The sequence below is a fragment of the Lissotriton helveticus genome, chromosome 11 (genome assembly GCF_964261635.1).
Source record: "Lissotriton helveticus chromosome 11, aLisHel1.1, whole genome shotgun sequence".
NCBI classification, from domain to species: Eukaryota; Metazoa; Chordata; class Amphibia; order Caudata; family Salamandridae; genus Lissotriton; species Lissotriton helveticus.
This window is the reverse complement of record NC_136072.1, coordinates 824553480-824570054: the sequence shown is the minus strand read 5'-3', so window position 1 is coordinate 824570054 and position 16575 is coordinate 824553480. Positions and strand designations below refer to the sequence as shown.

Here is a 16575-nt window from a genome sequence, read left to right as displayed (position 1 = left end):
AGCTTATAACCTGGGTGTGCCGCAGGCTAATGCTCTGGCTCCTTTCCTGCCTTTTATGCTGACGCCGACTCCACCATGGCTTTTATCGGCACCTCCGAGGTCATCGACTCCGTGCACGGCTTCACCGGCTCCGGAGCGACCTCGAGATTCAAATCGAGTTTCGACGCCGGTTCCAGCCTCACATTCGAAGGCGGCTCCGTCTCCAGCTCCTCATTCGACGTCAGCTCTGGTTCCATCGGAGTCGTTTCCGGATCCGACGACGTCGGTCTAGAATGGAGTGGTCGAGGCGTAGAGTGCAGCGCCTTTTGGAGGAGAGAAATTTTGGAGAAGCTGAAGTTGAAGAGGGCGAGTTGCATGATGCAAGTGGTCTAGAATTTTCACCAGATCGATTGCCCACGGCGCCTTACCATGTGGTAATTAAGAAGGCTGCAGAACTCTTAAATTTGACTTTGCCATCTGTGGAGTACAAATCGAACATTCTAACTGAAGTTCTCCAGTCTCCATCTTCTGTGGTTGAGCCACTTCTTCCATTTACTGAGGCTCTTACAGATCCCATATTGGAGGTATGGAGTAAACCACTTACTGCTCCTGCAGTTTCAAAGTCAGTGGCAAGGTGCTACAGAGTTGCGCTTGGAGATCATGAATTCTTAGCCTCTCATCCTTTGCCAGAGAGTTTGGTGGTTCAAGCTACTTGCTCGAAAAGATCTGCAGGTGCCTTTCCCCCGGTTCCTAGAGATAAAGACTCTAAGAAGCAGGATCAGAATGCAAAAAAAGTGTTTTCGTCAGGCAGTATGGCCCTAAAGTCGACAAATGCTACTTGTTTGCTGGGCAGATATATCCATGCTTTGATGGATACGGTGAAAGAGCTATCTCCTAAGCTTCCTGAGGAGGATAGGAAGAACTTTAATGAAATGGTATCTGACACGCAGGCCGCAGCTTGGCAGGTCATACAAAGTGGTATGGACACGGCAGATTCAGTGGCTAAGATCATTGGGTCTTCGATCGCCACCAGAAGGGCTGCTTGGCTAAAGACTTCTGAGTTTTCTGCGGATGTTCAGGCTGCTCTGATGGATTTGCCTTTTGATGGCACAGGCCTTTTCGGAAAGAAAGCTGATGCTGCCTTGGAAAGGTTTAAGGATAGCAGAGCAAAGGCAGGATCTTTGGGTTTGCAAACTAGAGACTCTGTTGCCAAAAGATACAAGGGTTTTGGAAGGTCTAATTTTCGTATCTATAAGCAGACCCAGCAGCAGCAGCAGCAAAATCCTTTATACAGGTCCTACAGAGGCAGACAAAGGGGTCGTTCTCGTGGACGTCAAGCCTCCTCCTGCTCCACTTCCACCCCCCACCTACAACAGCAAAGCAGCCCTAGATCCACCATTCCGGATCATGCGGGTCCTGTGGGGGGTCGACTTACTTATTTTCTACGGGATTGGGAATCGGTTACATTAGATCTTTGGGTTCTCAATCTCGTAGAGAATGGGTATGCTCTTCCCTTTTGGGAGTTTCCCCCAAATTACCCTCCTTGCCAAGGTTTTTGCTCGGAGGACCACCTGTTGCACCTACAGGAAGAGGTACAGACATTGTTCAAAAAAGGTGCGATAGAGGTGGTTCTGGAGCAGGAAAGGGGTCAGGGATGCTACTCCCGGTATTTCCTGATCCCCAAAAAGGATGGAAGACTTCGTCCAATCCTGGATCTCAGGATCTTGAACCTCTACCTGAAGCAGGAGAAGTTCAAGATGCTCACCCTTGCCCAGGTTCTTCAAGCACTGCTGAAGGAAGACTGGATGGTGTTGATCGACTTGCAGGATGCTTATTTCCATATTCCCATTCTGAAGTCGCACAGAAAGTATCTCCGCTTCACGGTGGGATCGCAACACTACCAGTTTGCGGTTCTACCGTTTGGTCTTACTACTGCGCCTCGAGTCTTCACCAAGGTGATGGCTGTGGTGGCTGCATATCTCAGAAAGTCAGGGATTCCAGTATTCCCTTATCTGGACGATTGGCTGATCAAAGCAAAATCTCCAGAGATAGTGCTTCATCATCTGCAAGAGACAACTCAGTTGTTACACAGGTTGGGTTTTTCGATAAATGTACCCAAAACTCACCTGGTGCCCTCCCAGCGCAACCTGTTCATAGGTGCGATACTGGACACGACTGTATGTCGTGCATTCCCTCCACCTCAAAGGATTCACGACATACAGGAAATTATTCCTTTATTTTACAATGAAGCGGTTGTTCCAGTCCTGAAGGTCCTTCGTCTGCTCGGTCTGATGGCTTCTTGCATTCTGTTGGTCAACCATGCACGCAGGCACATGAGGGCACTCCAGTGGTGCCTCCGCAGGCAGTGGTATCAACACCAAGGGAATCTCGGGGAGTCAGTGAGGATCTCCATAGAAGCTGCTGCGGATCTGTTTTGGTGGGGAGTGGAAGGCAATCTGTCTCAAGGAAAGCTTTTTCAAACTCCTCCCTCGGTGGCCACAGTGATAACGGATGCATCCACTCTAGGGTGGGGTGCTCACATGGGGGATCTGGAGATCAAGGGCCTTTGGTCTCCAGAGGAAAGGTTGCTTCACATCAACCTTCTGGAATTGCGAGCGATACGTCTGGCACTCAAGGCCTTCCTCCCTTCCCTTCGCGGTCGGTAGTTCAGGTCCTGAAGGACAACACCACCGCGATGTGGTATATCAACAAACAGGGAGGGGTGGGGTCGCAGTGTCTCTGCAGAGAGGCTCTGCGTCTCTGGTCCTGGATTCAGGATCATCAGATTTTTCTGGTGGCAAATCATCTGGCTGGAGTACTGAACGTGCGTGCAGACAATCTCAGTTGGCAGTTCTTAGCCGACCACAAGCGGAGGCTCATCCAGAGGTAGTTCGTCATGTTTTTCGGACGTGGGGCACTCCTCAGGTGGACCTGTTCGCCACTCGCGAGTTTCCTCACTGCCCGTCATTCTGCAGCCTCCAGTTTCCAATGCAGGGAGCCTTGGGGGACGCTTTTCAGTTGAGTTGGGACTCACAAATCCTTTACGCGTTTCCTCCCATACCCTTGATTCCTCGGGTTCTGAGGAAGATTCGCCAAGACCGGGCCCAAGTCATATGGGTCGCCCCGGATTGGCCAAGAAGCGTGTGGTACCCAGATCTTCTCCACCTCTCCTCGTGCCCTCAGCTCCGTCTCCGTCTCAGGGCAGACCTCCTCTCGCAGTCACAGGGGCAGGTTCTACACCCCCACCTCCAGACCTTACACCTTCATGCCTGGCGATTGAACGGGGCAACCTGAATTCCTTTTCTCTCCCACCTGATGTGGTGGATGTCATTCTATCGGCTAAGCGTGACTCCACCAAGTCCTTATATTCTTATAGGTGGTCTAAATTTGTATCCTGGTGTGGGGGGAATTCTGTTGAAACTTTGAGAGCTCGCTTGTCAGAAATTCTTCAATTTGCTCTTTCATTTGCGCAGCAAGGTTTTGCTGTGGCTACGGTAAAGGGATATCTTTCAGCTTTATCGGCTTTTATCTGTTCACCAGATCAACCATCTTTGTTTAAATCTCCTGTTGTATTGAGATTTTTAAAGGGTTTAACAAATAAGTTTCCTCCTACTCCCTTTATTGTACCTCAATGGGATTTGAATTTTGTTCTTACATATTTGATGGGTTCTCCGTTTGAACCTCTTCACAGGTGTCCTTTGAGACTTTTGTCTTTTAAGATTGTTTTTCTTGTGGCAATTTCATCGGCAAGGAGGGTAAGTGAGCTTCAAGCTCACTTACCCTCACTTCAAGTTCGAAGCCCCCGTTCTTGACCATTCATGCTGAACGAATGGTTCTTAGGACCAGGGCTGCTTTTCTCCCTTCCATCTAGGACAGTCCATTACCCTTCCTACCTTCTATCCTCCCCCTCTCCCTTCCAAGGAGGAGGAGCGTCTTCACAGTCTGGACCCCAAAAGGGCTGTGAGCTTTTATCTTGATAGGACCAAAGACTATCGAGTGGATGACCAGCTCTTTGTTGGATTTGCTGGCTGCAAGAAAGGAAGAGCTGTGCACAAGCGCACACTCTCAAGATGGATCATACTTTGCATCAAAATCTGCTACGCCCTGGCTGGTAAGGAACCTCCAGAGGGTATAAAGGCTCATTCTACTAGAGCAAAGTCATCAACATCTGCTTTGTCTAGAGGTGTACCTGTAGAGGACATTTGTAGAGCAGCGACATGGGCCTCCCTCCACACTTTTGCAAAGCATTACTGCTTGGATAGCGAGGTGAGGAGGGATGGCAATTTTGCGCGCTCTGTCCTTCAAGATGTTTATTTATGTATGCGATTTTATATAGCGCGAACTTTACCCGAAGGTGTCAGAGCGCTTTACATAAGGACCAGTTGAAAAACATAAGGATTTAGGATTACATGTGTTACATAGAGGATACAAACAGAAAAAAATTGCAAATGTACAAGATGTAGGGTCACACAAGGAGATACAAATGGATATACTCTAAGAGTCACATAGGAATGGTAGATAGCACAAAGGTCTACTGCATATACTAGTGATTAGAGTTATCTCTATATACATAGGGAAGGGATATGACTGGATATACTCTAAGAGTCACATAGGAATGGTAGATAGTTCAAAGGTCTACTGCATATACTAGTGATTAGAGTTATCTCTATATACATAGGGAAGGGATACACATGGATATACTCTAAGAGTCACATAGTAATGGTAGAGGGCACAACGGTCTACTGCATATACTAGTGATTAGAGTTATCTCTATATACATAGGGAAGGGATATGACTGGATATACTCTAAGGGTCACATAGGAATGGTAGAGAGCACAGCGGTCTACTGCATATACTAGTGATTAGAGTTATCTCTATATACATAGGGAAGGGATATGACTGGATATACTCTAAGAGTCGCATAGGAATGGTAGATGGTACAAAGGTCTACTGCATATACTAGTGATTAGAGTTATCTCTATATACATAGGGAAGGGATATGACTGGATATACTCTAAGGGTCACATAGGAATGGTAGAGAGCACAGCGGTCTACTGCATATACTAGTAATTAGGGTTATCTCTATATACATAGGAAAGGGATATGACTGGATATACTCTAAGAGTCACATAGGAATGGTAGATGGTACAAAGGTCTACTGCATATACTAGTGATTAGAGTTATCTCTATATACAGAAAAGCAGAGTTCCATAAGTGTGGATATAGTCACAGGACAAAGGGAGAGTGGGAGGGATGCAAGGGTATGGGGAAAAGGTAAAGCAGAAAAGGGAAGAAACATTTGAGGATCATCAACGGGGAAAAGGCTTAAAGGACGAGGGAATGGATGGAGGGTCAGAGTCCAGAGAAAACTGTCCGAAATCAGCAGCAAAATGGTGGCCAGGACAAAACAAAAAGTAAAGAAGTCCAGGAGAGAAGGTGGTGGTGTGGTACGGCTGCCCGTCACCCACCAGCAGCATGTTGCCCAGGTGGGAGATGAAGCTGGAGGCCAGCCGCAGGCGCGTCCCCATCTTGGAGAGCTTGCGGTCGGCTGGCTCGGTGGGGATGAGGGTGCGCAAGGTGGTGAAGGCCGTGTTGACGCTGTTGGTGCGGTCGTGCGTTGGCGGTGTGGCGCTGGCACGGCAGCCGGTGGGTTGTGTGTGGATTCATCCGCCCTGGAAGTTGTGTGGGAATCGGCGGCGGGCCGGCAGGGGGGCAAGCAGTGTGGACTCCGGGAGCAATGCAGCCTTGCTAGGCAGATTCACACCACTGGTGCCATGCGGGGGGAGGGGTGTGTGCTCTGGAGATCAGGCCCGTGCTGCAGGACCGCAGGGCATTCCAGTAATGGCAGTGGCCCCAAACCGGCAGCAGGTCAGGAGGCAGGCCAGAAAATCCGAGAGAGGGCCGCAGGTTTAACAGGAGGCCGGAGAGAGGTTAGGGCGAGCCAGTGGAAGCGGCGATCGCCATCTGAAGGTCGCCGCCGGCCGCCATCTTAAAGTCAGGCAGGCGCTGGGAGGATTCCCTCGGTGGGGGTCGCCGCCAAAGTGAAGCTGGATATTATGTCCCGTCAGCTGCGAAAATCAGCGAAAGTCTCGGCAGGCCGGGAGAGCGCAGGTCGCAATCCTACCTCCCAGCGGCGGCCACAGTCGGTGGAGTCCACGGCGAGGTGCCGCCCGCCATTTTGAGTGGACTTCCTCCATGAGTGGACACCCTCCTCCGGGAGTGGGGACTGCTGTGGGAATCTATTCATAAGGTGAGGAATCCACTGGCAGATGTATCCATCAGAAGAACAAGTTACTTACCTTCGGTAAAGCTTTTTCTGGTGGATACAGTATCTGCCTGTGGATTCTTCACATGCCCACCCGCCTCCCCGTTGTCCACTCTTCTATATCTGAGTTTATGAAAATGTTTAAATGCATTGATATGTTTATATATATATATATATATATATATATATATATATATATATATATGTTATATATGGTGTTTTTCATGCATTATCTTCACACTATGGGTGTATTTTTGGAAATTGTGTACTGGGTACATTGTATATGTATATGTCTACTATCATTGGTCCATCCGGGTGCCTCGAAGTCACGGAAAAAAGGGCGGAACTGATGTCATCACGCCGACGTAGGCCTAATAAGGAGTCAGTGACGTCAGTCGGAGTCGCGCGCGATGCCTTGCTCATGTGACGTCGTCCACGCCGGCGTGCTACAAAAGAATTTTCCGAACGTTGCTGACGCAGGTGGATATTCACAAGGTGAGGAATCCACAGGCAGATACTGTATCCACCAGAAAAAGCATTACCAAAGGTAAGTAACTTGTTCTTCCGTGACACAGATCTAGAGTCATATACAGTGCATAGCTTCTTATGATCTGGGAGACATTGGCGAGTATGACAGCAGAAGAACTCTGGTGCTACGCCGAACATAGGGGGAGCAGAAGCCACAGCATTTTACACAAAAAAGACAAATGGCAGATTTCAGAGGCCAACTGAATCATCATGTTAGTGATTTCAAAGTGACTTTACCCTGTCCGTGCTAAATTGTAGTAGTCCTTCGCCTGGGGAATTTAGGGTTTTGCTAAAACATAAACAAATGCTGCAATCTCCTTTTTATCTACTTCTCTCTCTGGTCGCTCCTGCTAATGTGTTTTGTGCTACAGTGTCTGATGTTCTTCTTCTGTCAAACTACCTAGAAGCGTTTCTTGCATTATTGGAGGATGGGCCACTTTCTCTGGACCCATGCGTTATTACTCCTGCTCACCTCAGCCTTCAAAATCTTAGTAGACAGACTGAATCATCAGTTTACAGTGTAAACTGTTAGTATGCCTCACTCTAGGTAATCCTGAACCCTGGTAAGAGAAAGCCATATGTGACTGTGGTAAATCCATCCCTAGCCATTGCACCTTTCCCTATGTACCTAAATATTTGTTCTTTGTCCACTGATGTTTTCATGCTAAAGATAAAGCTGCCACTGGGTTTTTATTAACTGCTTCTATTATCCCCACGTGGTAAGACGGCAGACTGTAGAAAAGCTGCATTTATAAATGATATTGCAGACAATTCATTATAGGAACTGGGCAAGGAAGTACTTTGGATAGAGGTTCCTGGGAAGGAGAGTTCCAATTTGTCTTTTCTGTCTTATGTGCATTGTTGCAGCATCCCGCAGATAAAGTCGATGAGGGAGACAAGAACCTTCCTGGTCTCCAAATGCATCCAAACGACTGGGAATTCGCCTCATACTTTGGATGGAAGTTCCACCTACAACAGAGCATCAGGGATGTGTACCGTCGGCGGTGTTGGCACAGGGTAATGAAGCCCACCAGGGATATGAGCATGGAAGCCATTTTCCTTTTGGAAGGGTCCTTGGTAAGAGCTGATACCTGTTGAAGTGTGGGCTTGAACCGACAAAATACCCCTCAAAGCAGTGTGTTGCTATACATATGCCTGTCTTAGTGAATCAGCTTGACTTCCCACCTAATTGGTGAAAAGACTGCAGTGTATGAAATGCATGGATTGTCTGGTTCTATTAGCGGTGTTGATAGAGTTCTGTGTGAGGAAAATATTGGAAGTACATGACTATATGAAAAGTGCTGTGGTATGGCAGGCCACTGATAGCCTTAAATGCTTGCAATACACCAAAAAGAGCTATTTATTCCATAGCACTCATAATGCATAGATTGCCCACAGTCTGCCAACAATTACATTTTATGTCAGGGTCACCAAAATGGTGGGCAAACCTACAAATATCAGTGAGGGTGATGATTTGCCAGAGATTGTTTATAAATTGGAATACTCAGTATGCCAGGGATAGCAGCCTGTGCCAGCCAGGGCATCTCCAGTACACCAATGACTACCAACTTTAAAAAAACAAAAACTTGCCCATCTTAATAAAACGATAATTTTACTTTCAGTATGTTTATTTCACTTATATTGCACAAATGCTCATCTGAAAAATTTAAAGTTAATTTTAATTTATTTTTCTGAACAATAGATAATAACCAAACAACACATTTTCATCCAGTTTTCACAATCGTGTATTTTTGGGATTCACACCATTTTCAAGCCTACTTATTAAGTAATTTTAATTTTTTTAACTCTTTGTCCTCCTCCATTTACCTAATCTCTTCACCTTATAACACCACTAGTAACAGCACAATATATTGCCTTTTTGTACATAAACAAGTCATAACACTTTAACAGACTTGCTGTAACTTATATTGTACAACTACCCAGCAAGCTACAACTTACATCAAAAAAACGTATTATTAATCACATGAGCGAAACCTAATACATTTACTAATGCTTGTTTCCCTCAGCTTTAGAGCAGGACTCATGTGCTCCCTAGGATGCTGCACCATTAGTGGGGAAAGCATAACTTGGATGACGGCAGGGTGGCAAGGAAGCACCTTCACTGCTAGGAGAACATTCATTCATTTATCTCCTTACCTAGATGAATGGTTGATGAAGAGGAATACTTCTTGTCAGTGCCTAGCAGACACAAAACAAACTGTGAAATATCTGCACGAATTTGGGTTTACACTAAATGGTAGAACTTCCCATCATCAGTTTTAGCAGATTGAGAACTTTTTTGCATCAACTAACAGTTCACTCAAATCAAAAGCCTAGCTTGAAGAGAAGAGAGTTCAGGCAGTCCTTAGATTGTTTCCTCTTCACCAGATTATCTCAATTCTGACAGTTGGGAAAGTTGCATAATTAGTGAGGAAGATGGCATCTTGTATTTTATCAAACTATGTGCATGTCTACAGATGTGTCTCTGTTGGAGTATTTAGCCAAGCCGTGGGCTTAAGTGGATAATGACTGGGAAGATCTAATGGCGTTGCTATCAGGAGGGAAGCACAGGTTGTTGTGGTGGAATAAGTTCAGTTTTTTAGTTTGTAACCAATCTGCAGACCTGCAGGTTCATATATCACTTACCACAAACAACTGGGGGGCTCACTTAGTGAAGCTGTGAATTTATGGAAAGTGGACCTCTATAGATGCACAACAATATATACATGTATCTGAAAGAGACTATTAGTTATAGATTCCTTACCTTAGAATTACCCCCAGACGTCAGACTGGATCCGGAGTATTTTTTCTCAGCAGTACCCCTGCGTGTCAGTAGATAGGTGGCATTGGTCGCCTCTTTGTTCGTCGTCGGCGTCGTGATAGCTGGGATGACGTTGCGTATCTACTTAGAAGCTGTCCCTGCGCGCGGACGTCAGTTCTTTCTTTTTCTGCGCCACCCAGCGGAGATCCGGAGAGAGCGGTACCCTTAGTCACTTTTTGATTAAACTTTTTCGACTTTGTCAACCTCTTTTTTGAATTTGTTTCGACTCCTGGTGCACGAAGGATGTCAAGTCGTTGACCCAGTTTCAAGTCTTGTGACTCCTGTCACAAGCTGATGTTGGTCACCGATCCGCACTTCGTGTGTCTCTGGTGCCTGTAGCGCGACCAAGACCCAAAGTCGTGCTCTGACTGCCGGACTCAGAATCTTAAGTGTTTGCGGGAGCAGCCCCAAAAACGTTTGGAGGCCCGGCAGTCAGCTCTGCGCCGTTCAAGGTTCCGGTTGAGGGGTAGGTCGCGGGACCGGTCGCAAAGCCAACACCACAATTCGTCATCAAAGTCTTTGTCTTCGGGTAAGTCGTAGCACAAAAAGAAGGTGAAGAAGTATCGCCGCTCTTCGCCTTCTCCCTGTCTGTCGGCAGACGCAACACAGAGAGTCATCATTCCCCGGCTCCGCTCCATGCTTCCCTCCCTTTCCGTGAGCCAGTGCGTTCCCTGCCCAGCTAAGTGCATTTTACGAAGCCCTCTGTTCTATCTTTGGACAGCCCGACTCCGCCGGTGCGCCTTCGGCTGGATGCTCTAGGCCTTCGATGCCGGCGGCTCCAGCCTCGGCTCTGCAGGGCCCCCAAGGATCCAGGCTTGGGTCTGGATCGGTGGCTGCCGACCTCACGGTACCTTCCCCGGTGCCGATCCTTCTGATGACACCTCTGCCGCCGGTTGCTCCCACGGCCGATGTCGACACCGGCCTCCTTCCCGACTTGGACACAGAGCCGGACCGGCATTGACCGATGCTGGTACCAGCGCCGACCGGTACTTTTGTACCACCGTTCTTCCCTGGCGTTTCTTAGTGGCAGCCAGAGGAGGGTGAGGAGGCTGGGAGAGGTCTGTTGACTCTCTGACAAACCAGCTTGAAGAGCCGGACTGGAGAGAAGAGTTGGGTGATACCTGTGGTCTGGATACCTCTCCAAACCTTAGTATTCTTTCTCTTCCTACCGTGGCTACGGAGGAGGGAGTCTCCTATGCTGTGGTGTTGTGTAGGGCGGCTAAGGCCTTGGGCCTTGAGCTTCCTACAGTGCCAGTCAGGACTTACCTCCTGACTGAGGTGCTTCAGCCGGCAGCGGCCTCTTCGTAGCTCCTGTTGCCCTTTAATGAGGCCCTCACTGACATCCGCCTGGGCACTTGGTCCAAGCCCAGCACAGGGGCTCCTGTGGATAGGATAATTGCCCGAGGCCAGCAACCGGCCCTGGGTGACCCACTTTTCCTCTTGCAACATCCTACCCCAAAGAGGTTGGAGGTCAAAGCCTCAACATCCAAAGGCATGTTCCCTACTGCTCCCCAAGATAGGGAATCCAAGAAACTGGACCATCTTGGGAAGAAGATGTTGTCTTCCGCCAGCTTAGGACTGGGACACGGTTGCACAAGTGCTATCACAGTGCCCGGAGGAGGCCCGCTTTGTACTCCCGTGCTGTCGCAGAGGGTAGAGAGGCATCAAAGTTTGCCATTCGATGTGGGCTGGATTTCGCCAACTTGCTGGGTAGAAGGATTCATACGTCAGTAGCCTTGAGGCGCCACACCTGGCTGAGATCCAATGTCCAATCGACCCTTTTGGACATGCCCTTGATGGTCTTTCCCTGTTTGTCGACAAGGTGGACAATGCGCTAGAGCACTTCAAAGTCTCTAGTGCTGTAGCCAGATCCTTGGGCCTCGCTGCCACCTCTCGCCCCATTCACTTTTCCGTTTGCCCCTTTTGTGGCTACGGAAGGGGTGCCCCACCACGTTCCACCCGGGGCCACAGGCCGGCGGAGGCTACCCTGTCTCTGCGCGGCTGGGGACGTGGGTCCAAGCACCGTGGGTCTGGGGGCCGCGTAACAAAAAATAATGGTTCTTGTGGAAAAATATATTCAACAATGTTGATACTATAATGCCCAATAGCAATAATTATGGGTCATGCAGATGTCTGAAGGATAGGAAGCCAGGCACACTTGGATTAAATTAGCAGTTTGTTATTTTGTAAAGAGTATAAATATGTACAGCAAATAGTGCATAATGTCCCCAGTGTAACATGGAACCAAAAAAAAGGGCTAGTGACTTTGTGACATTTTACAATTTGATTTCCGTTATTAAAAAAACAACCATTTTCAATGTACACAATATTAGCAGCCTCTATATTCATTCAAAGCTGTCATGATGGTTCGTTCTATACACTTGTCGACGGCATTTTGACCCTTTGCTGAATACAGGGTCTCTTCAGGATCTAACAATATAGTGACATCTGAAAAGGGAATAATAAATAAGCGCTGCCACATGCTCAAAGTGAGAGACACCGGTCAAGTGAAAAGGAAAATGAAGAAATACTCACACTGTGGGGGCCAGCAGGAGGGCCAGTCCACCCGGGCCCCCTCTGCAGCAGCCTCCAAACCTTCCTAGTCCGACCTTTCAGGGCCACCAGTTGCCAGTGGGCAGCAGGTTCCGCCATCACCTCTCCCACTGGCACATCACCACGACGAACAGGTGGGTTTGGCAGATAGTCCGAAGGGGCTACTCCTTCCCCTTTGAGACTACCCTCCCTCCATGCCACCAACACCCCAATTGCAAGTCGGAGGATCATTTGGCCTTTCTCCATCAGGAAGTTACGCCTCTCTTGGCCAAGGGAGCTATAGAGGGAGTCCCTATGCCAGAAGTAGGGTCATTGTTGTTACTCCCACTACTTCCTGGTATCCAAGAAGGACAAAGGCCTGCATCCTATCTTGGATCTCAGGGACGTCAACCGCTTATTTCAGAAGGAGAAGGTCAGAATGTTGACATTAGCTCAGGTCCTGTCTGCCCTCTACTCTGAGGACTGGATTGTAACATTGGACTTGCAGGACGCTTTCTTCCACATCCCTGTCCTGCCAGCCCACGGGCGTTACCTACGGTACACAGTATACCACAAGCATTTTTACTTTACCACACTCCCCTTTGGCCTTACCAGCGACCCTAAGGTATTCATGGACGTGATGGCGGTGGCCACAGCTCATCTGCACAGATCAGCGGTTCCAGACTTCCCCTATCTCGACGACTGGTTGCTGAAGGCGGGCTCGCATCAGGCAGTCGAATCCCACCTCCAGACTACGACGGACCTCCTGCATTCGCTGAGATTCACATGCCGAAGTCGCACCTGATTCCCTCTCAGATGCTCCTTTTCATCGAAACAGTTCTCGATACAGCGCAGTTTCGGGCTTATCCTCCCGAGCAGCGAGTCTGGGATATTCAGGCTATGATGCAGATGTTTCAGCGTCTATCCTGGATTTCGGTGAGAATGACCATGAGGCTGCTGGGCTTCATGGCCTTCTACATCCTGCTGGTGGATCATGCCAGGTGGCATATGCGGGCTCTGCAGTGGGACCCGAAGTTCCAGTGGGCGCAGCATCAGGGGAATCTTTCTGATTGCGTCCAGATCTCGGAGGGCACTTAACACCAATTGCAGTGTTGGCTAACGGACCAGGACTGGGTCAACAGCAGATCCCTCTCGCTTCCCCAACCAGAGTTCACAGTGGTGATAGATGTGTCACTCTTGGGATAGAGCAGCCACAAGGGAGAGGCGGAGATCAGAGGTCTCTGGTCTCTGGCGGAGTCCGGGCTCCACATCATCTTCTGGAGCTCAGGTCGCTTCGTCTGGCACTGAAGGCATTCCTTCGTTCTTTCAAAGGAGCGGTGGTGCAGGTGTTCACGGACAAGTCCACCGCCATGTGGTGCTACAACAAACAGCTCAGGGTGGGGTTGTGGACCCTGTGGCAAGAGGCACTTCGCCTTTGGACATGGCTGGAACATCAGGGCATGTCCCTGGTGGTTCAACACCTGGCAAGTTCTCTGAACGCCATGACGGACGAATTAAGTCACCGGTGCATGATGGATCCCAAATGGCGTCTTCACTCGGAGGTGGTGCAATGTCTCTTTCAGCAGTGGGGAAAGCCTTGGTTAGATCTGTTTACCACCGAAGAGAACGCACAATGGCAATAGTTCTGCGCGTTGGAATTTCCAATGTGGCACTCGCTTGGCAACGCTTTTCGTCGCAAGTGGAATTGCGGTCTTCTATATGCCTTTCCACCTATACTACTTCTGCCCAGAGTGCTGAAAAAGATCAAGAGCGACCGGCCCAAGTCCTTCTTGAGGCTCCGGACTGGGCACGAAGAGTCTGGTATCTCGAGCTCTTGAACATGGCCATCGATCCTCTGATCAGACTGCCTCTTCGGGAGGATCTTCTGTCGCAGCAGCTGGGGACGGTCCTCCACCCGAACTGGTCCAGTCTCCACCTCCTTGCATGGAGAATTTTGCGGCAACAGTTGATAGCTTTCGACCTTCCTCCCGAAGTCTGTAATATCATCTTGGCAGCCAGGCGTCCCTCCACTAAAACAGTATACGCCTGTAGATGGAAGAAATGTGTAGCATGGTGCACACCAAAGGCTGTGGATGCCCTTTCTGCCCTTCTTTCTGAGGTTCTCCTCTTCATACTTTCTTTGGCCCAGCAAGGCTCTGCACTGGGTACCCTTAAAGGCTATCTTTCGGCCGTTTCGGCCTTTCTTTGCCTTCCTGATCAGCCTTCTCTTTCTAAGTCCCTTATTGTAAATTGATTTCTTAAGGGCATTACTCACCTCTTTCCTCCTATTCATTTCGTAATGCCCCAGTGGGACTTGAATCTGGTCTTAACTTATCTAACATCCGTCAGAGATCAGCTCTTCCCCCGCAGCTCCGCCTGACTGCACATAGCTTTAGTCCCACACAGGCAGGGTTTAAGACCCCTACCTGCTGGGTCCCGCGCTCCTATTTCCTTATTTTCTTTTCTGAAGATTATTTGAATCTGGGCCACTTGAATTTCCTCTTCTGCCTACTGCTTACTTCTTTTGTACTTAGCGGCTTGTCCCCCGCTTCCCCCTTAGCCAATAACGCTGCTTCAGTGTTCGCCTTTTCTGCCTCAACCAGCCCCGCTCCTGCCTCCCAGCTGCTCGCCCTTCCCCTACTTATATGGCGACCACTGCGGGGAGCGCAAGCTAGACCCCTGACCTACGTCAGAGATCAGCTCTTCCCCCGCAGCTCCACCTGACGGCGCATAGCTTCAGTCCCACACAGACAGGGTTCGAGACCCCTACCTGCTGGCTCCCGTGTTCCTATTTTCTTTTCTGAAGATAATGTGAATCTGGGCCTCTTGAATTGCCGCTTCTGCCTACTGCTTACTGCTTTTGTACTTAGTGGCCTGTCTCCCCGCTTCCCCCTTAGCCCAGAACGCTGCCTCAGTGTTTGTCTTTCCTGCCACAACCCGCCCGCTTGTCCCTTCCCCCTCCCCTACTTATATGGCAACCGCCGTGCAGTTGCGCCGCTGGCGTGCCTAAGGCAAGCTCGTCTGCGCCCATCCGCGCCTGGACAAGCCCATTGCCAGGCCCCCTGCCTCCCACAAGAGCCACGACACCAGACGATGCTACGACGCCAGCTTCCTCCGGGGACTCAACACCGGCCGACCATCAAACTGCTTCCTGACAAGCCCGATACTCACCCACGGACTCTTCACCTGCCGAAGCGGCAGCTTCACCAGCCACCGAACACACGCACACCGTCAAAGCAGAACGCAACCACCTCAGATGCATATTACTCAACACCTGCTCCGTCCACAGCACGCCGTAGAACTCTGCGACCTACTCGACTCAGTCTCCCCAGACATCTCCTTCCTGACGGAGACCTGGATTAACCCCTCCTCGGCACCAGACATTGCCATAGCCATCCCAGCCAGATACAAGATCACCAGAAGGGACCACACCAACAAATCAGGAGGAGGAACCGCCATTGTCTACAGGAGTACCCTCAGAGTCTCAGTCATTTAGCACCACCGACAACCTACACTTCCAGATCCACACCGACCCCAACACCACCCTCAGATGAACACTCATTTACAGACCCCCCAGACCCCAGCCAAAGTTCACTGATGACCTCTTCAACTTTGTCAGCGTGCACGCTCTTGCGTCCACAGACCACATTATCCTTGGAGACCTTAACTTCCACCTTGAAAAAATAGATGACAGCAACTCCATTGCCCTGCTCGATAACCTCGCCAACCTCGGACTCAAACAGCAAGTCACAACCCCCACCCACACCGCCGGACACACGCTAGACCCCATCTTCTCAGCCAGCAACCACGCCACCTTCAGCCACACCACCAAACTACACTGGACCGACAACCGCTGCGTCCACTTCACCTTCAAGAAACGCACCTCGCACCACTACCCGCAACGGATCCCCTACCATAGCTGGAACAAGGTCACCAAAGACCAGCTCATCACCACCCTCGCCCGTGACCCACTGACAGATTCAACAGATACCGACACAGCCGCCAGCAACCTCAGGCAATGGATCGATGACTGCGCCAACACTGTCGCCCAATCAAAAAACCCTCAGACAGACGCACCAACAGAAAGGCCAACTGGTTCACCACCGACCTTCAAGAATCAAAACAGGTCTGCTGAAGACTCGAGAAAAAGTGGCGCCAGGAAAAGACAAGGACAACCACTCAGCCCTTAAGAAAGCCAGCTGCAAGCGCCACCAACTCATCTGAGCCACCAAAAGGACCTCCTTCAAGGAACGCATCGACAACAATACACACAACAGCAAAGAGCTCTTCAACAACGTGACGGAGCTCCCCAGCCCCAGCACCAGTTCCAACGACATTCCGCCGTCGCAAGACCTATTTGACTCCCGATCCACCTTCTTTCACCGCAAGATCGCAGACATCCACAGCAGCTTCATCACCCAGACCCTCCCCACAGCCACCGACAAGGCAG

At 49.6% G+C, this 16575-nt stretch overlaps 1 protein-coding gene across 3 annotated transcripts in view; it reads left to right on the top strand.

The window, feature by feature from the left end:
• LOC144792107 (myoferlin-like) overlaps positions 1-16575 on the top strand; it is a 3514236-nt gene that overhangs the window by 968309 nt on the left and 2529352 nt on the right. For all 3 annotated transcript variants that reach the window (XM_078666976.1, XM_078666975.1, XM_078666977.1), the window contains exon 8: positions 7640-7849. In XM_078666976.1, coding sequence (XP_078523102.1) covers positions 7640-7849 — 210 coding nt within the window. The remainder of the gene's footprint in view (positions 1-7639; positions 7850-16575) is intronic.